Here is a 25352-nt window from a genome sequence, read left to right as displayed (position 1 = left end):
TCCTGTTTTTTAAGGTGTTTATTCTTTTTTGTTTTTTTTCCATGTTTCTTTTTTCTCTGAAACGTTGAATAGCAAGGGACAGGAGGAGAGATGAACAGAGTTCATATTCAGTCACCTTACGCCTCAGTAAGGACACAGCATCAAAACAAAAGCATGAGTCATTAATAATAATAATTATAATAATAACAATAACAGTAATAAAACAGGTTGTGTTGTGTTAGGGAAGAGAAATCAGATGTACAAAAACAACAATGATGTAAGAGGCACCTCAGTCTGTGGTCTGCCTGACAACTCACTCACAAGGAGTGAGAGAGTAAGAGAGAGTGAGGGCGGGAGAGTGAGAAAGGGGGAAAAGTAATAAAAAAGCAATTGTTAAAAGTGAACCGTTACTGTGCGGACTCTGAAGTTCTAGGGAAGGACTTTTTTGCTCTCCTTCTTTTCTCTCTTTCACTCTCGCTCTCTCAGTCCCATTTTTTCTTCACTCTTTCTTCACTCCTTAGTTTTGATCGTTTCTTATTATTTATTTATTTATTTTTAAAAGAATTAAAAGCATATGACCCTCCAGCCGTCCCTCTACTGAGATCCAGCGCGAGCGAGGGATGGAGGGACATCCAAGAAGAGAGAAAAAGAAAAGGAAGACAAAAAATGCTGAATGGACCTCTTCACTCAGAGGAACAGGGACACACTTTCATCTCTCTCTCACTCGCTCTCTCTCTTCTCTTCCACTTAGAGGACAGTTCATCACTCGTTCCTTGAGCCTCTCTGCCTCTTTTTCCTCCACAGGACAACACACAGACAGCATTCATCTCTCTATCTTCCCATAAACAAACAAACAAACAAACAAAGATAGTGAGAGAGGAATACCACTCTCTGCTCAGTAAGTGGTACGAGTGTGACTGATTGCAAAACAGGCCAGACCTAAAGAGTGTGTGTATGTGTGTATCGATACAGCTTGTGCAGAGAGTATGTCATTATTATGTAGTTGTAATGTCCATGTAGTGCATATGCTTGTGCATAGAAGTTATGTAGTGTGTGTGTGTGTTTCTGCGTATTGTGTATATGTATACATGACATGTATTATGTGTTATGTTGTGTATGTATCGTGTGTGCGCGTATATGTCGTCTGTGTGTGTGTGTGTATGTGTGGCTTTCAGGCAGGCCCCACCACAGGTAATGAATGATATGGCAGAGTGAATTATAAGCTTCTCCAGCCCTTGTAAACCCCTTCCCCCACCCTCTCCCATACCAGACTGACAAACAAACATAAAGACGGACAGACACACATACACACACACACACACACACACACACACACGAACACACTCACACCTACACACACACAAAGGCTGACAGGGATAGCGGACAGGCTGCGAGACAGACAGACAGACAGCCCCCAGTCCCATCCTCAGATCCGCCTACAACACAAACTTGCCCAGTCCCATCCTCAGATCCGCCTACAACACAAACTTGCCCAGTCCCATCCTCAGATCCGCCTACAACACAAACTTGCCCAGGAAGAACCCGATAAAGATGGCTGCTATGACGACGAGGAGGGAAGGGAGGGAGCTGACAGCCGACTCCCGGCCAATCAGAGCGCTGGCGTTGGACATGACGTTGTCTGACCACATGGGCTTCCTCATTCTCACACCGTCGTCCTGCAAACAGAGGAGACAGGGCATTGGTCAGTGTGCCGAATACAGGCCAAACGTCTACCAGATCTCAGCCAGTGGTGCCTTGCAGACAGATGACTGTTTGTTAATCCTATCTATAATGCTGACTGTATTTGCATGCAGAGTGTAGTTTATGCACATTTATTATATCATTACATCAAAAGAAACACCAGAGTTGGAGGCTTTTGACGGTAATTTCCATATGCATCTAAAATGAGAGAGCGTGTGTGTCTTTATCAGAGAGCGTGTGTGCGCCTCCGTGATGATGTGTGTGTTTGTTACCCTGAGTAGTCGGTTCTCGTCAGCAAGTTTGCTCATCTCAGCCTGCAGTCTCTTGCAGTCTTCTAGAAGTTTCCTCATCTCCGTATCGTCCATCGTGGAACCTCTCAGACCTGACGGGCCGTCCACTCGCGAGGAGTTCAGAACTGGCGCCGGCTTAGCTGAATCCACCTCATGCTGGACAGACATACACACATGCATGCACACAAACACACACACACACACACACACACACACACACACACACACACACACACACACACACACACACACACACACACACACACACACACACACACACACAGAAATAAGTGAGTGGGACACAGGAGAGACTCAATCAAGAATGAGAGAAATGAGTGTAAGAAAAGGGAAAGAGAGAGATGCATATATAGAGAGAGAGATATGAGAGAGAAGGAGATGGAGAGAGAGATGCAGAAGGGAGGGAGAAATTGAGACTGATGGAGCGAGGGCAAAGAGAAGGCAGAGTTAAAAGGTACAATAAAAGAGAGAGAACGAAAGATCAGACTTTCACTCTGTCCGAAACGGGGAAAATACTGCCTTCTAAGATAGCATTCCGCAGCAGCAAGGTATTGAGTCATTTCCGAATCAAATATTTGTACAAAATTCCGGCTTCTAAGATTGTTTTCGTTTTGTTGAATTTGCATGTATCCATCCTTCAACATATTGAGAAGACAACTGTCGGTATCTTGGCAACGGTGTCCCAACAATAAATAAACAGAAAACAGCATTCGGTGTGGTGTGGCTATCTCGATGCAAGTGACTCCTTGGACAGTTGACGACAGCGAGGCAGACTCATAGATAATCTGGGTTACGGCTTCTACACACAGTTGCGTTCCGTCAACGCATGTCAGTGGGTGTTCCCGACGGTGGCTATGCAAATTACTTGAAGTATAACCGTAATTTGATTGGTTGGTGCCGTCCGTCGATTGGCTTGATTGGCCGGTGCCGTCTGTTGGTGCAGTAACAGCTGAACTTCACAACGCGAGCAACGAGAGAAACGTGACCCGGACCCACAATTCAGTTCGGCAACGGATGACGTGAGCCCATGTAAAGTGAATGGGATGCGTCTCCAGCACTGCAACACACGCAGCTGTGTGTAGGAGCCATTAGACTCATAGATAGACAGAAAGATGGAGTGAGTTAAGGAGCAAGGAGAAGATATAGAACAGGCTGAGAGATATAGAGATACTGTACAGAGAGCGAGAGGGAGGGAGAGAAAGACCAGACATAGAGAGAGAGAGATGGTAAAGGGAGGTTAAGGAGTGAGAGAAAGAGAGAGAACAGAGAGAAAATCAGTGATGAAAGAGAGAGACAGAAAGATGAGACAGAGAGATGGAGAGTATGCGTGACTAAGAGGCCTCCTGTGCTAGTCAGGTCTGTAATTATTAGCCCTCTGAAGTCTGACCCATGAGCTGAGCTGACCTATTTGACCTTTGCCCTCTGACCCTGAGCTATGTGCTGCTGGTGGCTATGAACTGCGGCTGGATGCAGATGGGGGGGGGGGGGGGTGTCCTCTGGATGCAGTAGGAGGGGCACTCCTCATCCACACTAGCACCTGCTTCAGAGGTCACCTGACGGGCAGAATCGTTTTTTTCGAATAGTTTGAAATTTCAAGATGGCTGCGTCAATCAACAGTAAATGAAAGCACAATGCCCAGTTCCCATTTCCCACTTAAAAGGCAAATGGAACGTGCCATAATGCCAATCACAAATACAAGAGCAAGTCTTTAAACCATGCTTAATGTACCTGAGGTGAAGAGGGGCAGAAAAAAGGCACAAGCTTTACTAACCAGGACAGGTATTCCACAGCAGCCACGGTGACCATATTTGTGCCTCTTAAGGCCTTCGTGCCCATGCCAGTCAATGTAGTGGTTTGGTCTGGAACTACAGTGATCCTTGGTACAAAAAAAGCCCCCGTCAGACGCCAAATGCGGGTAGATTTTCCGTTTGGCGAGTAGCACGAAATCACAGAGCACTACCTGCCACACTGGTGGGTTGCGTTCACTTTACACTATGTGTAAAGACACCAGATGAGACCCACATGTCTCCGGCATCTGTCTCTCTCCCACTGCTGTGGAGCGTGCAGGAAGAGAGTCAATCTGGTCCAGACTCCAACTACCACACGGGAGTGAGCCATGAGAGTGGAGAGACAGAAAGAGACAGAGAGAGAGAGAGAGGAAGAGAGAGATGGAGAAAGAGAGAGAAGTCCTAGGGCTGTGAGCGATTATCATCCATCCTCTGCACCTAGCCTGCCTGACCTCCTGACCCTCACCAACCTGCCTCCTGAGCTGCATGACCTCTGACCTCTGGCCGAGTCGGCGGACCCCTGCTGCGCTGGACGCCGGGGTGCTGTAGGGGGGGCGGCCGCTCACGCTCGCGCTCAGGGGCGTACTGAACGCCCCCGGGGTCATACAGGGCCAAGACGCAGAGGCCGCCGCCGGCCCACTACATTCACCTGCCACACACTACAGAAGAGAGAGACGAGTTAGAGGGGTGTGTGTGTGTGTGAGAGAGAGATACAGCCCAATGGCAGAGCAGTGACAGTCAGTGAACTGTGTGTGTGTGTGTGTGTGTGTGTGTGTGTGTGTTCATGTACATGTTTAGATGTGTATGTGTGTGGTTTGAGGTGGGGGTGAGTGTTTACGTAGAAAAGACAAAATATATTTGTGGGTAACTTTGTCAGTCTGTGTGGGCTGTAACTGCCCCAGTGACAGGCAAACATTCAGCTATGATTGAGAGGGTGAGTGTGAGTGTGTCTGTGTGTGTGTGTCAGGTGGTGTGTCTGAGTGTGAGTTGACAAGCTCAAACCACAACCCCAGAACAGAGTAAGTGATTCACTGTGTGTGAGTGTGTGTGTGTGTGTGTGTGTGTGTGTGTGTGTGTGTGTGTGTGTGTGTGTGTGTGTGTGTGTGTGTGTGTGTGTGTGTGTGTGTGTGTGTGTGTGTGTGTTATTTTGAGTGTATTATTCTGATGTTTGACTGTGTATGTTGGAGAAAACGAGTTTAGTGAAACATGGACACAGGGAGTCTCTATGATGACATATCACCCCAACACTGAAGCAGCTTAATAGGAACAAGTCTGCAGAGCAACCGATGAGAGAAGAGAGTATAAGACACCTACACCGCAAACATGATGGCTAGCAGGACTTATGCTGGCTTCTAATGATGCCTGTGAATAACAATCCAGTGCAGCGTTTCAGTTTGCTCGCTCACACACACACACACACACACACACACACACACACACACACACACACACACACACACACACACACACACACACACACACACACACACACACACACACACACACACACACACACACACACACACACACACAATACAGCTCTTACCACATTATCGTTTTCGGTAGGCATATCGAAGACACATCTTAGCTTGGAGTCCATGAGGTCTTCTGGCCGCACATCTCTCCACTGTCACACACACACACACACACACACACACACACACACACACACACATACAAACAGGGAAGGATAGGCATGTTACTCATCAGAGCCAACTACAAGCAGCTGGTCGATCTCTGTCTCACTCACACTCACACACACACACACACACACGTCTGCACAGACTGCATACTAACACCAACCCTCACACCGAGTAAACACACATAGATACACACATACTCATGCATATGCAAAAACATACACACACATACACAACAAATGTACACAAATTTCGTAATCAGGTTTTATAACAACAGGTGCCCACACGGAGAGATTTTAGTTCAACTCAACTCTATTCAATGCAGAGCCCAACTTTCCAGCCAGATCTAGAGTAGAGGTCAGAGGAAGGTCATATGCAGCCAAGGGCCTAGGAGAGGTCAGCATGATCCCACGGTCACTAAAGAAGAGAGGTGCCCGTGCCATATGGGAGCCCCTTCCTACTAGACTAAACTCAGATAGATCACACTACATCAGATCACCCTAAAACTACATCTGTCAGGTCTGGGATTCCACGCATGGATTAAGACTGGTCCTAGACTAAAAAAGAAAACTTCAATAAATTTCTCCATTGAAATAAAAAGGTTTTGGTTAAGAACGAGGCCTAACCCATGTCACCTGTATACTGACAGGGAAGCTACACCAGGGGCGTAACTGAAGCGTTCCGTTTGCGACGCGTAAAATCCATTTTAGAAGAATGGTCTATTTTTTTCGAACGTACGCGCCACTATCACGTCTGGTGTAGCTACTTCCACTCAGTGGAAGCTAATTGTTGCAGCAGACGCAGTGCGAACGGAACACTTCAGTTACGTGCCTGGTGTAGCTTAGCCCTGAGGCTCAGGGGGATTCTTCACATGACATGGACAGAGGTCTAAAAGTCTTGTAATGTATTCCCCCTGCCTAAGGCAGGAGATGCAACGAATCAGCTGATCTACTTGGCTGAAGAGTTAGGCTGATTATGATCAGCAGGTTTAAGGAATGGCGGCAACAAATATGTGTTGGGAGATTTAATTTCTGAAGCTGAGCAGTCCTGTCCGCCTCTAGACTTGGGGAAGAGCTGACTGAGACAGGCCAACTATGTGGGGATAAGGCATGGTGTGCTGCTCCCTCTGATAACACTGGGCATGCGATGGAACCACTGATCCCTGATCGGCCCAGTGTGATGGAGAGCTGAGATGCTGCTTCCTGTTCATTGGGGTAGGCTGGCAATCCAGAGAGCCTGTGGTCTCTGTCGCCCCCTTGTGGCCTGGAGCTGATACTTCAGTCTGATTTTTAGTATTGCAAATATTGTTTACTTACAGTGTAGCACATATGACCAACCTCTGGCCCAGAGCGCCCTCTACAACTTTGTTATATCTTTTAAACAACAAATCTTCAAATGACGTATCATGTAGTCATCACCATTTTCAAAGCTTTGTTTGCTTACACAAGACACTAATATCAGGAGTGGAGTGCGTCAGTGTGATGTGAGTGTATGAGGGTGTGCTTCCCCAGACCTTCTCTAGTACTGTATGAAGTGGAAAAATCTGATTTTCCCTCCACACAAAGCCCACAAGAACTTGGTCTGAGAGAGGCTAGTGTATGGGTGTGTGTGTGGTTTGTGGTGATCAGTAGAGACTAGCGATGTATGTGTGTGTTGAGGTCGATAGCGGTGGGACTGAAAGCCTACGTCAATGCAGAATCGAAGCCAAACACACACATTCAGGGCAATTAAGTTGGGGTGGGTGAGTGCTTGCGTGTGTGTATGTGTGTGTAAGGGCATCTGTGGGGGCAATATGAGGCGTGTGTGTGTGTTTGTGTGTGTGTGTGTGTGTGTGTGTGTGTGTGTGTGTATGTGCCTGTGTGTGTGTGTGTGCATGACACTGATGGCATCAGGTGTGTCCGCTTTGACTTCTGTATTGTGTGTGTGTGTGTGTGTGTGTGTGTGTGTGTGTGTGTGTGTGTGTGTGTGTGTGTGTGATAAGGATGTAGATCTATAATGTCTATTAAGATTAAGGCCAGAATGTTCTTACAGTAACAACATTGCATTTCGTAGCAGTAATAAGGTAAGTAATGACCGTAAGTAACAGTAATTACAAAAACAAACATGTTTACATAAGCACAAACACACAAAGTAATGTATACATATACATACACAAACAAAATGTATTCCAGTCATGTGTAAAACCCCAACCACACAAACAGTAACACAAACAGAGAGAGAGAGAGAGAGAGAGAGAGAGAGAGAGAGAGAGAGAGAGAGAGATAGGAAGTTCTCACCATAGCTTCCATGTCAGTGCCACTGGATGGAACGTAGATGGTCTGCACCATAAATTTGTGTTTACTTTTCTCATTGGGATCGTAGTCAAACGGCTGTAGCATTACTGGAGAGGAGGAGAGGAGAGGAGAGGAGGAGAAGACAAGACAGAGGGAGGGGAGGAGGCAAAAAGAGAAAGAGAGAGGAGGATGAGTGAGAATCAGTGAAGTGGAGAAAAGTGAGGTGTGTGAAGGCGAGATGAGCAAAGAAGAAAAGGGAATTTGAGTGGAGGAAAAGAGGAGAGGAGATGAGAGGAAAGAAAAAGAAAAGGCAGGGGAAAAGAGAGGAGGAGAAGAGAAGAGAGGAGGAGAGGAGAAGGAGATGAAGGGAGGGAAAGAGAGAGGGGTTATTATCCCAGTGTGTGATAAAATATCCAGTGGTGAAATTGCCCTAGTGGCCACTGGAGGGCACTCATGAGCCCTTAGACCAGAAGTCGTATATCCCCCCACAGAAGCAACTGATCAGACTGGACACAAGGGTAATGAAGGCATTATAAACGCCACAAAGCACTCTGAGACTAAGGTGTAATATAGCAGTCGTTACTACTCTACAATTGAGGCGTTACTGTCTCTGGTTTCCAAACACAGCTTACACTGGCAGTGGTGTGTTGGCTCTTGGCAGATTCAGTTTATTGAGAAATGAGGGGGTCTTACATATGTTCTTATTAAATATGTGTGTGTGATCGCATTCTAGTGTGTGAATGTGTAATAAAGCATAACTAAAAGTATGTGTGTGCGTGATGTAGTCATAGTCGCCTCGCAGTCATACATAGTGTGCAGTAGGGTTGGGTATCGTTTGGGTTTTATCCGATACTGGTGCTAAATCGAAACTTTGTTTTTAAAATGTTTTGAATTAAAATGGTCTAAAGCATGAATTGCTTTTTTTTTTTATTATAGAACTGCCAGGCCATGGACAATGGCATTTGCAAGCAAGCTAATCTAACAGGGAACAGGGACTAACAGTTAATTCAGTGTGTTCCCAAATGCTTCAAGACATTTCATGTCTTAACCCATAACACGCAATAGTTAGGCTACATGTCGGTGTTGAAGTGTTTAGATTCCCAGCGCTAGCCTAGTAGGCATTTTAACAGCAACTATGGCTATGCGCTAACACCAGTCAGCTGAGTTTAATTACGTACGGAGATGGTTTTGTAGCCTCTTTGACAGCTCAGTGACATCAGGTATGTAGCCTAACCTTATGTTTTTGCCAGCAAACTTTTAACATGATCTTCATATTCATTGTGATGCTATATGGGCCTCATGCACTTGAAAGATTAATATCATGCCATATGTTGTTTAGAACACACTGTGAAATAAAGTTTTCACCTTACAACTTTGCTGATAACATTTCAAACTAGAAATGCAATTCCGAGGAATTACACGAGGGGATGCAATCTGCTGGTTAGGGTGTTGGTGGGGCTGTTGAGCTTGCTGCTAGCTGGTTGGCAGGGTAATTGTGATACCTGCAAAGGTGCTTTTGGAGTAACCAAATTTGAATCTTGTGTGACATGGCATTCTTGAGATATCACACTCAAGGTGTTTTTGACCTTGACATTTGACCTTCAACCTCCAACATCAACTCACTTCACCTTTGAGTCCATAAAAACACTCGTACCAAATTTGAAGCATGTACGTCAAGCCGTTCTGGAGATATAATGCTGAATGCATGAGATATGGCTGGGACTTTTATTTTGACACACAGGAAACACTTTAACAGGATGTGTAGTTCAGGTATAGCTAGATTGTATGCTTAGAGGCTGAGACAGTTGAATTCCTCACAGGTGACACCTGTGCCAGTGTTCTGATTAGCCTGGGAACTGCTCTGAGAACTACTTAACGAGCGCAGCTGGCTCTATTATGACATCACAGCCCCCATTCAAGTCTATGGGGGAAAAATACACATTTAATTACAAATATCTCAAAAAGTATAAACTTCTCAAAAATGAGAAACGGATAGGACGGTAAAGCCTTGGAAGATCTACGGAACGGTGTTTGAACCAAATTTGTACGTTAAGCGGTTTGGGCTGAATAGCGAGCACAAAAAGGTAAAAAGAAAAATAAGAAGAAGAAGTTTTCGGATTTCAATAGAGGGGATGCATCCCCTCTAATAAATGCCAGTTAGCGCATTAGCAAGGATATTGTGTAACACATACTGTAGGCTACTGTTGTTTCATAGCCTTTTGCTTGTGTGTAGTTAGGCAGGCCCACTGCTAGATTTTGACTTTTATTGAGCTCGCGATATCATGTTAAAGTAAGCTACTTGGGCTCACGCAAGCTGTCAAACACTGTCCACTCGCCTACGTGGTGCACCCCTCTGGTTTATACATCCAGTGTTTGTTAGCTAACTGTGTCTGGATGTGTTGCTATCAGAGCAAGACATTAGAGATGGCACATGACATGCAGTGATGCCTCGTATAAAAAAAATAATAAATAAATAAAAAAAAACTCTATTTAAGCACCGAAATGAGGCACCGAAATCCACGTTGTTATTCGATGGAGTTACTATCGTTTGTGTCGGCACCGGTGCCATATTAAGACCGTGTTTCAGTGCCCAACCCTAGTGTGCAGTGTGTGGTATTAACAGGAGTGTGTGTGAAGGACTGTGTGTGTGTGTGTGTGTGTGTGTGTGTGTGTGTGTGTGTGTGTGTGTGAGAGAGAGAGAGAGAGAGAGAAAGGGGGACAAGGAGTGTGTGAGTACCAAGTGACTGTGCCACATGCTGTAGTGTGTGTGTGTGTGTGTGTGTGTGTGTGTGTGTGTGTGTGTGTGTGTGTGTGTACCTGAGATAGTGACAGTGGCTCCTGCATCTATGACTCCACTGTTGGGTCGTACGCAGTAGCGCCGCGGCGCTGTGGTCTTCACCTTGAAACATACTCTCCTGTCGGACGGATTCTTTAGACGCAGGTTAGTGGTCACCACATCTGTGAAAGGACCTGAGAGAGTGAGAGAGTGAGAGAGAGAGAGAGAGTGAGAGAGAGAGAGAGAGTTCATGTTAAAGAGTGTGCACCTTTCAAGAAATTTATTATTTTAAGGTTAACCCCCTGAGATGCAGCATCTCGTTTTAAAGGGGATGCCGGGGGCACCTGTATTTGTTGAGCGGTCTGGTGTGTGTGTGATGGTACCAGAGCTTCAAATGATGTGCTCAGCAGGTTACAGGTGTGTGTGTGTGTGTGTCCATGTCCTCAATGCCATGTGTGTGTGTGTGTGTGTGTGTGTGTGTGTGTGCATGTGTGATGGCCCCAGATAATGTGCTCAGCAGGTTACAGGTGTGTGCGTGTGTTCATGTCCTTAATGCCGTGCGTGCGTGCGTGTGTGTGATGGCCCCAGATGATGCACTCAGCAGGTTACAGGGAAGACAGAGGGGCCCAATTAGGCCAAACACCGTCCCATGACTGGACACGCTGTCCATTAGGACATTAGACTCGGATAGGACATCCTTCTCTGATCATGCCACCACACTCGGATAGGACATCCTTCTCTGATCATGCCACCACACTTGGATCAAGCCAACATAAAGACACAAACACATGCAAGCACTGTGTGTACGTGCATGATATATCAGAGTATTTGCTTGTGGGAGTGTATGCCTATAAATGTATGTGTGTGTACGTGCATCTTTATCTGTGTGTGTGTGTGTGTGTATTTGTGTGTGTGTGTGTCCTCACTTAATCCCTCCTGCTGATGGACCTAATGGCTGTACACTGTATTGGCATGATGAACAACACTCTAATGGAATCATAGATCATATGATGGTGCGGCTCACTGGCCGACCAGTAGAGTCCAAACTCAATCACAGCAGCTCCATCAGCCACATAACCGATCCATCCCACCAGCCATCAGCCAATCAGAGCCGGCCTTCAGAGACCTAACACAATTACCTGCATCCAACCATTCACCAATCCTAATCCCATATGTCTGAATGAATTCAGAGAACTAGAGGGGGCTGCAGAAAAACAGAAAAATTATGATGGCTTCTGTGACTCCTGATTCTGGGTCGAGAGTTCAAACCCCATTGGGTGATTGTGCAGGGAAACTTGTTTACTGTCAACAGCAGGCACCCGGGACTAGCTGTGGAGAGAAAGCATCTGATGGGAACGCTGACATGCACACGAACTCATACACGCAAGTACACACGCACGCAAACACGGCCGCGACCGGCCGTGGCTGATCAGAGGCCGGGACGCCACCTGACAATCAGTCGGGCCACGTTTGAATACCGATCCTGCCGCTGTGAGTCTGTTGCTTTGGATCGCTTGTTAAATACCAGCCATTTTGCTTTACTTTACTTTACAGCGTGAGACTCAGGACTCTCCTGGCACTCTTCTGCTGGTAATGGTGATGATGGAGATGAAATGGACGTGCTGCCTATCAGACAGGCATCAGATGCGAGTCCCGGTCAGCTCAGATCTCAGGGCTGGACACTAGAGAGCGCAAATGACAGCCCTGAAGAATACCTGGGATGAGGTAACAAACGCACACACGCACACACACACACACTCTCTCCTGGTGCTGCCCCTGTGTGGAGGACGAAACATATGAGGGTGATCTACAGCGTGGCACAGGGGCGGGGTGCTTGGCGACTCCATGGAGCCGTTACACTATTGATCCTGGACTCGGTGCAGGTAGAGCCCAGGGGTCGGGTTTCAGGATCGCTTTCCTGGAAAAATCAATTGGGCCGGGCCAACCCGAGCCAGCCGGCTCCAGAGTGGAGTGGACCAAGCACCTGGGCCCTGGACCAACCTCCATTAGTTTTACTGCGATGACAGTGCCGCCGTGCCCGCTAGCCAGGGTTTAAAATTAGCACGTGCAACTCACCAAACGCAAATAAAAACTCTTGCACTCTCGAATATAATAAACAAGGTGAGACGCTGTTGGCGGGTCGCCTACATGAGTTTACTTCACTGCAAACACTCACCACCACAACAGAGACCTTATAAGGACTTTGACTACAACACAGAAGTTGATTAACTAAGTTTTTCTATTTACCTGCCATTGGCAGATAGACCAAAAAGTTAATGTTATCCTCTGGACATGTGACCACCAGGGGTGTAGTGGAGGCTAGACGCAAGTAAACGCAGTTTATCCACCTCTGAAACTTCAGAGATATAGTTTATCCACCTCTTATTAGAGTTTATCCACCTCTCAAAACAGTTTATTCACCAAATGCAACGTTTAACATTAATAAAATCACACTGTAGTATTCACATTCACAATATGTACATTCATCAACACTCTAGGAACCATTTAATACCACTGGTATTGTTCTAGGAATTGGACAATAACCTCCACCATCATCAAACATATTCTAATAAAAATCCGATACCGCATGGCGCAGTCCACCTTACCATGATCACAAAATTCCTAGTTTACCCACCTCTTATTTTACCACTACACCCCTGGTGACCACGGTGACCATTCGTCGTGACCACTGTGACACCTTGGAGCTGTACTGTATGTACACATGGGAGCATAGCAGAACAGCAGCAGTATCTGTACAGCAGTAATGAAACAGTTGGCTTGGGTTTGGTGTCTGAATGTAGCGAGTGCCTGTGTCACATTGGGTAAATTCCGCACACTTCACTCTTTACTTCTTATCTCAAGCTAAACTCACTCTGGAGTCCTGGGACTTTAAGGTAGAATCGTACATTACGGACATGCTCTGGCTATGGAAGCTCTGGCAGGTAGGTCTCTCTCCCAGCCCCTGGTCCCAGGCGACTGAAGCAGCAAGGAAACCAGAATCATTTGCCTGAAGGTAAGGTGGGGGGGGGTCCTCTCCGGAAGATCAAAGAGCTGAGCAGGCTTTGAAACGTACATTCTCAGAGAAATCACAGCACTCACTTAACTTCATAAAGGGCAGGAAAAGCCCACCCACCCCCCCTCCAACCACAATCACTGGAACACTCTGGAGGAACATTCCATCTTCAAAGGAGTGAGAGTGTGTGCTTGATTGGATATCTGTGTGTGTGTGTGTGTATGCTCATGTATGTGAGAACAATTTTAGAATAAATGGATGGTGTGTCATAACGTTCAATCAGTGCAACTCAGCTGGCGCTAAACTGACCAATGAGGAGCCTTGTAACTGATTCAGGGCTAGAGGTGAAGGCATCAGCCATTGCCGCCCTCCATGTGTGTGTTTTGTCCAGCTCAAATGAGTGCATGTGTGCGTGCGTGTTTATTTTCTGTCCAGTCCCTTATGTGTGGGATTTGGGTGTTTGGGTGAGTTCATGTCTTACTCTGTATGTACTGTATATGTGTGTGTGTATGTGGTCATGTGTGCTGTATCTGTGTGTGTGTGTGTGTGTGTGTGTGTGTGTTTGCATATGTGTATATGTGTGTGTGTGCGCAGAGCACATGTGTGTGTGTTTGCATATGCGTGTGTCTGTGTGTGTGTGTGTGTGTGTGTGTGTGTGTGTGTGTGTGTGTGTGTGTGTGTGTGTGTGTGTGTGTGTGTGTGCACGTGTGTGTCCTGTCCTTCATCCTGCCCAGCAGACTGAAGATAAGGCAGCGGCAGTGTGGGTGTCCAGACTCTTTATTTAGAGCGCCGTCTTCAGTGTTCACAGATAGCGTTACTGCTGAGGGGGCTTGGGGGGGCTTACAGCCACCCTGGCCATTTACTGTACACCCCTCTGATTGGTGCATCACACACCGTCAAGGCCACCTATCAAGTTTGGATTCTTTTGAGTTGTACTTATTGAAATGTTAGCGAGATTAGTCTTAGTCAGAGTAGTATGGTAGTATGTAATGCTAGAAGGCATTTCTAGTATACTGTTTTAGTCTCCATATGGGCTCTTATTCAGCTAGGCTTACACTAGGACTCTCGAAAAGCCACTCTGGTATCTGGTAGCTCTTCTGTATTCCATTAGCTTTCATTCTCTCTCTCAATCTCTCAAGTATGTCTTCATGCACACTAGTTATGTCTCTGTTATGTGTGTAACAATAGTGCATGTTTTATTCCGGTCTCTTATGCGTTCATGTGAGAGTGAGTTAGCATTGCCGTATTTAATGGCTACGCTCACATGCTTTTGTCTCGCCCGCTGCGCTGCAGGGTGAATCGATGAAGTATCCTGCCCAGCAGTTTAACCTTAAGGGACTCCATCGTCTCAATCTGATTTCCATGTTAAGTGCAGTCCAGCCTTCCTGGTGATAAAACGGATGTGATGCTGCTCAGAGGAGCATCAGTAGGAGTGCATGTCTCAGCCAGCTTCAGCAGAAGTAACCCAGGGCTGGTAAAGGTGACTGATGTTTGGCAGATGCTTTTATCCAAACATCCACAACAGACTTACAACAGCGGGTTCAGGAGTCGAATGCAGGCCAACGGATCATCAGCCAGCTATGCTGCTGCTCCCAAAGTTGACTTCCAAGACACCCACATTTCTACAGACCTTTGCAAATTTTTCCTCAAGCACCCTAAGAGTTTGTTCAGTTTCTAGTTTCTGTAATCTAAGACTGTTTGTAGTGATGGGTGATCAGCCCAGCATGTTGAAAATGCTGGTTTAGCCAAGGCCTAAAGATCATGAAGGATAGTATGTAAGACATTGAGCCATGAGATGTGCAGTTTGAAGCCCTTAAAAGACGTGCACTGTTAATTTACTCACTGTTATTTTTATTTAATTCATCTTGAGATGTTTTAAGTTTAAATTTCAGCTCAGTGAAGCACTTAAAGCACCAACACTTCATAAGTTACTTTTCTTGTAGAATTGTAAATCATAAGTCATAGGACAACCTATATAGGACAGTAGTTAAGGAAAAAAAGTGAACCTGCTGCGGTGTTAAATGCGATGTGGTGGAAAATTTGGGTGCACCTAACTTTTGTGCTGGTGCACCTAAGAAAAAAAGTTAGGCGCACCAGCGCAACCAGTGCAAAAAGTTAGTCTGGAGCCCTTTTTGACAACTGCAATTCGTTGCTAGTGAGCTCAATCTGCCTTTCTTTTTATGGGTTGGAGTTGTTTGCCCCACACCCAGTCTCTGGTCTGGCCTAAAAATGTCCTGCTTGGTTGGACCTACAGTACAGGGATCATACATAACTCTTGCCAGTACAGTTTTCAGAGTCCTAGAGTCACACCAACCTCCCTATCTCAAGGTAACAACACAAGAGGAGGCAACGCCAACATTACATTGACCTGGACACCAGAGGGATGTCTGAAACGTGTCCGGCCAAAGACAACCTGGCACCGCAATAGCTAATAGTACTGAGTGAAGGCATTCTGTGCCACAAGGCAAAATGATAGGTAATAGGCAGGTCAAGCACTCTGCTCTGGTGTCAGCCCACTCCAAACTCTCTCTCTCTCTCTCCCCTGTGTTACATTCTGTCAGAAAAGCAAAAGAGCGTCGGCTAAATGGGTCACTGCGAACTCCCAAACCACCAGCCGTGGAGAAAAGAACACTACAGGCCTAGGGAGTGAACATGGGGAGTACCATACACTTTCTCTCTCTCTCTCTCACACACACACACACACAGAGAGAGACATGCGCACAAGCGTGCCCTGATAACACATCACACTCAAGCAGTCTTGATTAGAATGTTTACTCATTCCACCACAATGCTTAATATGGAACCTACTGCCACGGTCAACAAGTCATTTCCATGGCTACAACACACCTCTGGTGAGTTGTTAAGAGCAAGGCATGGAAGTTACACAGGCCACTGTGAATGCCTTCTTGTCTCTTATATTAGGCAGTTCTTCAGGCAGAAATTCACAGCAAAGGCATGCAAAAGGCTTTAGATATTTTTACTATTATCCTTTCACTACTTGTGTGTGTGTGTTTTTCCTGTTTTTGTGTCAAAACCTACTGGCTGCCTAAATTTACCTTGGGATCAATGAAGCATGTAGCTATCTAAACTACTGTACACCCCTCCTTTCCCGTGCTACTAAAGCAACATGTTGATTAGCTGGCATTGTTTTTGCTTTCCTATTTCCAGAGCCAGGACTGTGTATCTACAGCAGTTTTTTTGAGCAGACACTAAATGGACAGCTGGAACACCATGAGGAGAAATTAGCGGAATTTGATTAAAAATATTGGATTAGAATCCTGGCGTTCACCTTTGAAATGGGTGCAGGCAATTACATGAATTAACCACATTTTAACTCGCCCCATGCCCAACACAGACCTAAAAAAATACATTAATAAAATCATCGTCATTGAGTGCTCCCAAATCCCTTTTGTATCTTGCATATGTGCTGCAGTCAAAACCACACAACACAAGAAATGGTTGTTTCAATATTAGATCACAGGCAAACAGACTCTGATTTCAAAAGAATTCTGAACATGTTGGATTTTGTTCCAAACGCTCTGACGCCACATCTTTTGTCAAGGTGGTACATTTTTGGTCACCTTCATTTGTGATTTGGGATGGCAACAGCTAAATTACCGTCCATCCCTCCCGCATGACTCCGCCAGAGGTCTAATCTAAATTTAGTCAACAGACAGCAGTCAGCTGGGCTCAACCTGCTTTGGCCCGGCTGGGCTGGACTGAACTGGACTTGGAACGGGCGCCAGCTTTGGGACACAAGGACTGTGACTCAGGGGAATGTCTGGGACCAGTCTGCACTTTGCCCATCGATGACCACACCTCTCAGAGAGGAGCATGAGAAATATGACTGCGGAGTGTGTGGCACTCGGAAACGGCTTGATTCAGGGGAAACGCCTCTCAGCTCAGAGATGGCGCGCAGGTTGGCTCACGTTTTCTCCAGACATTCAACAAACACTCAGAAACCTGTGATCACACGGGCGACACTGGAGAGAGAGATGAAAGCGACCAGCTAAAGTGATCAGCTGCTGTTTATTTGAAGATTGTAGATTTAAAGCAAGAAGAGACAAGCGGCCATTGCATTGCCAACGAGGTGGGCCAAAGACCGGCCAGAGGTCTGATACTGAGATTAGCTTGTTCCACTTGCTCTTGCTAAGAAGGATGGCCAGCCTCGTCTGACCTGTGTGCCTTTGACTTAGACATCTCAATCAGTTAGCAACAACAAATGCCAACAGGAGTGAGGACATATGACAAATGACATCAGATCAAACAACGTGATAGTGCGGCCTCCAAAGGAAGGGCACATTAATGTTTAATGGCTGCGTGGGCATTTAAGTATATATGTGCAGATGCCCCTGTCAGTCGGGCAGGCGAGCAGTCTGAGGGAAGTAATGTAGTGTTCCTGGGAATCCTGGGAATCTGTAATGTAATGTAGTGTTCCTGGGAATCCTGGGAATCTGTAATGTAATGTAGTGTTCCTGAGAATCTGTAATGTAATGTAGTGTTCCTGGGAATCCTGGGAATCTGTAATGTAATGTAGTGTTCCTGAGAATCTGTAATGTAATGTAGTGTTCCTGGGGATCCTGGGAATCTGTAATGTAATGTAATGTAGTGTTCCTGGGAATCCTGGGAATGTAATGTGACGAAGAGGTCCTGGGAATCAGAATGTCCCTCTTTCTAATTCTACTGTGGCAGAGAGGGGTGCGTGGGGAGGAGGGGAGGTCATCACATTTAAAGCGATGGTTCGGAGTAATTTCACCCTAGGGTCCTTTGCACCATGACCCCGAGCCAAACACCCTCCCAGAACGTGTTTTCCCTTGGTCGAACCCTGGTCGAGTAGTGCGGTCAGAAACTAATGAGTTTCTCCAGGCGTAATGGAACCAACTTTTATCTCGTAAATTACCCCACTAATAATGCCCTGAATGGTACGAAACTTCTACAGTAGTACAACTATGCTTTTTACTTATAAAACGAGGCATTGGAAAGTTTGTAAGTACACCAGGAGTTTATTTAAATAATACTTGCCTGATGGATGTGACTATCTGCTACTAGTCCGCTGCGTCGACGTTACTTCCGTGATTTGGGAAAAGCCCGTAAAAGTCCTGGCAGGAAGCGATTACATCAACGTTTTTTGGTATATCCCAGTTTTCCGAAGTGTTTACAACTTAGTGTTAACTAATAATTGTTGCAAACTGGTACTATGAACAAAATATTAGTGCATTCCTGGATCTACATCCTTATGCATGCTTCCTGCCAGGACTTTTACGGGCTTTTCCCAAATCACGGAAGTAACGTCGACGCAGCGGTATAGTAGCAGATAGTAGCATCCATCAGGGTGAAATTACTCCGAACCTTCGCTTTAACTGACACTTTATTTCTGGCCCATCTGTTAAAGCCACATAAGCACTCTTCTGTGTGTGTGTGTGTGTGAGTGTGTGTGTGTGTGTGTGTGTGAGTGTGTGTGAGTGTGTGTGTGAGTGTGTGTGTGAGTGTGTGTGTGTGTGTGTGTGTGTGTGTGTGTGTGTAAGTGTAAGGATCTCATTGGTGTGGAGTCGCACCAAAGCTAAAAGAACACTTTAGTTAGCTGCGTCCAGGGAGGTCTGAATGGGGCAGGCTGGTACTGTATGTTAATCTAATGCTATCAGGCTTCTAGCTTACCACAAGGCTGAGGGTTCACTTCATGTTTGCTGGTTTTGAACAGACCCCTGGGTTCAGGGAGATTGTAAACACGTGAAGAATCTCACTTCCCTCTCTGTTAATACTTTTGTTGTTTGAATTCTGTCCTTTTACCAGGCCTGTCACTCACACACTCACACAAGCATATTGCTGCACTATGCACTCACACTACAAACAGACACACTGTTTGACATAGAATAGGACCCTACCCAAAACATACCACAGGGAGAGAGAAAACCTGTGTGTGTGTGTGTGTGCTCATTCAAGTTAAAGACGATAATCATTAACCTGACACGGAAAAGATCAATCAGATAAGAGCTCGTCTAAGCAGCATTCCGATGGGACTAATCCATCCCGCATCCCTGTTGTGCCGGTCACGACTCACAAACTCACAATCTCAAGGCTTCACAAGGCCTCACAATCTCCTCCGTTCAGGGCAGGGCCTCTCTCCATGAGCTTATCACTGCTCACTGCTCCCCGAGCGCCGCTGTAGCAAGGCAGCTCACTGCTCCGGGTTAGTGTGTGCTTCACCTCACTGTGTGCTCACTGTGTGCTCTGTGTGTTCACTAATTCACGGATGGGATAAATGCAGAGACCAAATTCCTTGTATACGCAAGTATACTTGGCCTACAAACCTGATTTACATTCACATTTACTGATTTACATTTTTTTTATCCCTCAAGTGCTTATGAAACCAGCACTCCGTCAAAGATACACTGGGAGCACACACACTGTGTGTGTGTGTGTGTGTGTGTGTTTGTTTTTGTTTGTGTGTGTGTGTGTTTGCACTATACTCATGCGTGTGTACTAGGCCTATGTAGAGTTTATGTGTGAAGTTTGCATGTGTGTGTAGTCTCGTAATAAGCACCAGCATATGCTGAGCGTAGGCCTATTACTAGAGCTGGCGGGTAGCTGACAAGCTTCTTCCCTCTCACTCTGTGTGTGTGTGTGTGTGTGTTTAGGCTATTAGTCTTACACTAATTAGTATTAGACTTTCTCACTCTCACTCTCTCCATTCACACATGTTCAACCAAGTGTTCCACACAACCCAGCCAAAATTCTGACTAACATTCATTTAACAATCACATCATTTTAGATTCTCCATCAGAGCTGGATCCTCGTGGCTGCTGAAATCTGCAGCAGTGTGGGCCGATAGCACAGAAGAGGTCTTGCTTTACTCCTCCTGATGGTTAATTAGGCTATATCTAGCAGCTGGGGACCTTTCCTGACCAAACACATTCCCCAAACACAAATCCATACAGAAACACAAATAGAGTGGACTAATAGCCCTCTCTATATGGCTCTGTGGTGGACACCATCGCTCACTACCAAAGATTCTAGAGTGCTACGCGTACCTACTGTACTAATGTGGGCTCCTAGAACCTGTCTGAATTGGCTTATCAGAATGGCATCCACTCTTGCTCAGAGCATACTTCACGCTCATGATGTAACAGAGCTTTCTTGCTCCATTCCTCTGGTGAGTGTTCTATGGAACAGTCAAATCAAACCAAAGGGAGTGTGTGTTCCACAACACTAATCAGAAAGAACTGGTTCAACGTACTGCACCTTTCCTCCAACAACATGGTTATCTGGATCCGTCTCAGAATGCAGATGCTAGAATTTGTTTTCACTTTGGGAAATACTATGTAACAGGGAGGGGAAAGGGTCTGTAGGATCATTCTCTATCCAGAACAGACTGGAATAAGTGGTGAAAAACACCAACCATCAGATCCCTTGGGAAAGCATTGGCTATGTAGGCTACACAAATGTGTGTGGTTGGGGGTTGGTGGTGTCCATGGACCCAATGTTTGCACTGGTGCCCCACCAGTTCCAGAGGCAGGAAGCTGGGTGATGGGAAAGGCCTGTACCCTCTCTCAGAGCTGGAGCTGAGCAGGGAAGGGGGAGAGAGAGAGAGAGAGAGAGAGAGAGATTGCACTTCCCATTCACTGCAGACACGGGTCCCCACGGCCAGCAGCAGACTATAAATACTACTGGGGGGGGGTGGGGCAAAGAGAAAGTGAAAACAGAGAATGACAGAGAGAACTAGTGAAAATGAAATAAAAAAGAGGGACACAAAAAACAGATCTGAGGTCTATTGAATGTAAAAAGATAAAAACAAAAAGATAAAGAGAACAGAGACAGAAAATGAGCAAAAAAGACAAAAAAGAGACAGGAAGAGCAGAAGAGAAAGAGAGAGAGAGTGTGTGTGTGAGAGGTGTGAAGTGTGAGAGAGAGAGAGAGAGAGAGAGAGAGAGAGAGAGAGAAAACTGACTGTGTGAGACTCCCAGCAGGGTCCGTATCCAGAGCGGAGCTCCAGAGCAGTGCCCAGAGCTTCCACTCGTCACGGCTGCATTTAGCTCACTCTGAGCCAGGCCCCGAAGGGGGGGGGGGGGGGGTACTGGAGTTTTATTAGAGTCCCAACAGTCTTAAATAAACCACAAGCAACCAGGCAGAGAAAGAGAGAGAGAGAGAGATCAGCAGCCTTGCAGTGCCCCCCACCCTCTATCCCAGAGAGGGCAGCAGGGAGAGAGACAGGACTGGAGACAGTGGCACCATGCCCAGCAGTGCCCATTATGCCCATCATACCCATACCCACGGTCAAGTGGCAGTGATGTGTGTGTACCCCTCCAGCTGCAGGTGTCTGGGTTGCCCATGGTACAGTACACACAGACACACTTTCTCTTTCTCTCTCTCTCTCTCTTTCTCTCTCTCTCTCTCACGCACAAATAAGAGTAGAGGGTCAGTTGTACTCCTTGGGTGGATTTATGTGTGGAGTTAATAACAACCTCCCCCAGATGAGCTGTTCCTGGATCAGCTGAGGACCGAGACACTGCCCAATCACCTCTCACCACACTGAGCAGTAGGCAACAAGTGAGTTTACAGAAAACTCCTATCCTCTCTACGTACACGCCCACACACACAGAGTGGACAAGGTAGCGCCACCCCAGCACACAATGGGCAAGCCTGGCCACACACAAAATGAACAGGAATCGGTGCACACACACACACACACAGATGACCTCATATGACAAACATGCAAAACGTGCTGCCTAACCAGAACTGTGGGGGAGATCGGTACACCTTCATGTAGCCATAGCCTTCTGATTGGGGCAGCCGTGGACCACTGGTTAGCACTCTGGACTTGTAACCGGAGGGTTGCTGGTTCGAGCCCCGACCAGTGGGCCACGGCTGAAGTGCCCTTGAGCAAGGCACCTAACCCCTCACTGCTCCCTGAGCGCCGCTGTGGTTGCAGGCAGCTCAATGCGCCGGGATTAGTGTGTGCTTCACATCACTGTGTGCTGTGTTTCACTAATTCATGATTGGGTTAAATGCAGAGACCAAATTTCCATCACGGGATCAAAAGAGTATATACTACTATACGGTGTGTGTGTGTGTAAGTAACACACCTCTCCCTCACATCCAGTGAAGCACAGGCAGGCCTAGGAGCCTCTGATAGTTTCCCATGAAGGCAGCGACTACCAGTCACAGAGACAGAATGGGGACAGATAAGCAGTCCCTGGTTAAAGAATTATCTCTATATTGAGGGTTATCAAATCTGCCTCATCAGAAACATCTAGGCAATTATCATCATTGCCAAAGTTCCCAATGAGACTCATGCGACCTGCAATTGATGCATGCAAGGCCCATTCACATCTGGCTCAATTCTATCGATCAATCAATCCACCAACAGATTACTGTACATTTACTTCTATAGGATTTTTCGTGAAAGTTTATAAAGTTCAAAGTAGGTTCGAAGTCCATGCCCTTCATTTTAAACTACGGTATGCACTAGCTATATCGTAGCCATCGTATATTTCCTAACAATGCAACCAAATCGCCAGCTAAACGCAGTCGACCCTTGAAAGAATGTTAACCCTCCGGCGCTTCTCATCGGTTGGGAGGTTTGTGCTGTGTGCAGTCTCTGGATGTCTTTTTTTGCGCTCTTGCGCTCTGGATGTGAGACATGGATGTGTGCCGCGTGTTACGTAACATCCCGCAAGCTATACAACACACGTCATGCGCGGCCTGACATGTTGGTAGATTACCAGAACGGTGGTCAGGTAGTTTTTAGATCTCGCCAAGATGTTTAATTCAGCGACTGCGATCTCCTGCTAACTTAACACCTCCTCATAGAAACGTGCTGCGTCAAGTAGGCAACACTTGCAAAGTTAGGCTGTCTGAATGCAGGCTGCAACTGATTCGGCATCTGCTGATCTGCAATTATCAAACGTTAGTATAAAGTCACTTGCAGTTATGAAAACACAAGTAAATTGCGAGCTTGGGAGCAATTTCACGTAAGAAAACTTAGCATGAACCCCGCCCTCACTTGATCTCACTGGAGGTCTAGCAGCTACGAGTCGCAAGCCAAGATCTTCACTGATCATTGCGTAGCATAACTGTTGTTATTTCGTGGATAGCACACTATACAACACAGCCTCCCGTTCATCAAAACACGCCGTACAAGAGATGACAGCATGATTGACATTTTCTGTAGCGAGCGACCAGACATAAATGTAAATGTCAATTCACTGACCGGTCAGCTTGGCAGATGCCACAATGAATGTCAGCCCGCTAATCAGTCACAACAATTCTCCAGCGCTTTGATGATAACAATCAGATTTAGCAGCGACCTAATTATTCCACTGACAACATCTTGTTAATGTCAAGTACTCTTTTAAAATGTATGTTGGCAAACTAATTCAACTGTGTTAGCGTTATCAGCTAACCTAGCCAGCTAGCTAACTCTTGGCATAGGGACATGATGGCCATCCACATCGAGGGGAAATTAGTGGCTGTTTCGTTGCACGGATGACAAGCAACCGGGTAATGTTGAAGGTCCAGGCCCCTTCAATGCGTGGGTGATATTGAGGTAGCAAACCCAAAGAGTCAAGTGACAAGGCAAATTAGACAACTATTTTGGATCTTGATGATGGCTTTCGGTTACGGATGCCTCGACGCCCCCCTGGGGAACTTCAGTCACAAGAATGAAACGTGCTCGCTGTCAAAACGCCTGCCAGACAGAACTGTCAGTTTATTAGCTAGCTAACCAGCCAGCCAGCCAGTCAGGTATGTTAGCTTGCCATGGCCAAACACATGCCGCTTACAGAAACGTCACTAATGTTACAGTGCGGAGATCTGCAGTGGCCCATACATTCTCGTTTTCTCTACCTCAAAATGGCGGGTTTGGAGTGTAGTGAACTAATCGGGGAGTGTGAAATTATCCGTGTCGTTTTAAAAAATAATAATGTTAGCATGCTATTCAGTTGCAGTCATGTCGTGACACTCCATAATTCCCTTACCTTTAAATCTAAGATCGGTCGGTGGATCAAGAATGAGAATCTGCTCCAACTTGGACATGTTTGCCAGGGATGCGCTTAGGTGACGGTTCCGGGGTGTCACTGCGAGCGTAGAAATCCCAAACCTGTTTGAAGCCACTGACTGAACGTTGCCTAGCCTACTGTGTGCGAGCAAACGAGTAGCAGAAGGATCCAGGCACTTGAACGCGCGACTGAGCGCGCACTCGCGCAAGAACGATGCTTGCAGTCGATGATACTTCTTGGAGGTTAATTGGTGGGTTATCCTTGTTTATCCCTTTAGCAAATTCAATTTATTAACCTTGGAGATTATAAATCCAATCTAGATCACAATTATACCCCGTGGTAAATCAGGCTTGATGAACATGTGCTCAAAACATCTTGTCCCAAATGTTCAAGCTCTGTGTGGTGGCCAGATAGGTAAACTTGAGCTAGGTACATTTATACATACATGAATACATTGAGCCAATCATGTGGTGTGATGTGAATACATTGAGCCAATCATATGGTGTGTTGTGAAGACATCGTGCCAATCATGTGTTGTGAACTCGTAGCTGAAACATAATTGGTGTCGTGAAGCCTTGTGCACGTGCATTTCTGCTGAATAGGATGTCCTATGAGTGCCCAAAAAGCGTTGCAATATGGCCGCCGAGTGGAGGGACTTGCCTAAAAGGACTTTGGTATAGGCCTAATAGACCTCTCCGGAATAAGTCCCGCCTCCGAAACATCCGGATCCACCCAACTTCCGGGCGTCGAATGTCTATGGGAAATAACATGGCGTTTCGAAATATCATACCTGTCAAACATCTGTAGGTGGCGAAGTAGAAAAAAATGGTGGGCCGATTGGCCTACACCAGGGGTCGGCAACCCGCGGCTCCGGAGCCGCA

The 25352-nt window shown here is 46.3% G+C and overlaps 1 protein-coding gene across 2 annotated transcripts; it reads right to left on the bottom strand.

The window, feature by feature from the left end:
- On the bottom strand, positions 1–24627 carry LOC143133909 (vesicle-associated membrane protein-associated protein A-like). Of its 2 annotated transcripts, XM_076293863.1 has the most exons (7): positions 24451–24595; positions 10506–10658; positions 7692–7795; positions 5322–5402; positions 1953–2126; positions 1494–1655; positions 1–1415 (listed from the first exon to the last, which is right to left on the bottom strand). In XM_076293863.1, exons 1-6 carry the CDS (start codon positions 24506–24508, stop codon positions 1494–1496), a joined length of 732 nt encoding a protein of 243 aa, XP_076149978.1. In that variant the 5' UTR covers positions 24509–24595; the 3' UTR covers positions 1–1415. The 2 variants fall into 2 exon arrangements, with proteins under 2 accessions (XP_076149978.1, XP_076149979.1); XM_076293864.1 differs by having other exon boundaries at positions 1–1655; positions 24451–24627.
- Between the last annotated feature and the right edge of the window lie 725 nt (positions 24628–25352).

This window comes from Alosa pseudoharengus, unplaced genomic scaffold (genome assembly GCF_046254945.1).
Source record: "Alosa pseudoharengus isolate Yale_2024_CS ecotype anadromous, Long Island Sound unplaced genomic scaffold, YU_APseudo_1.1 YU_APseudo_1.1_scf_2, whole genome shotgun sequence".
Lineage (NCBI taxonomy): Eukaryota > Metazoa > Chordata > Actinopteri > Clupeiformes > Clupeidae > Alosa > Alosa pseudoharengus.
This window is presented reverse-complemented; position numbering and strand designations above follow the sequence as displayed.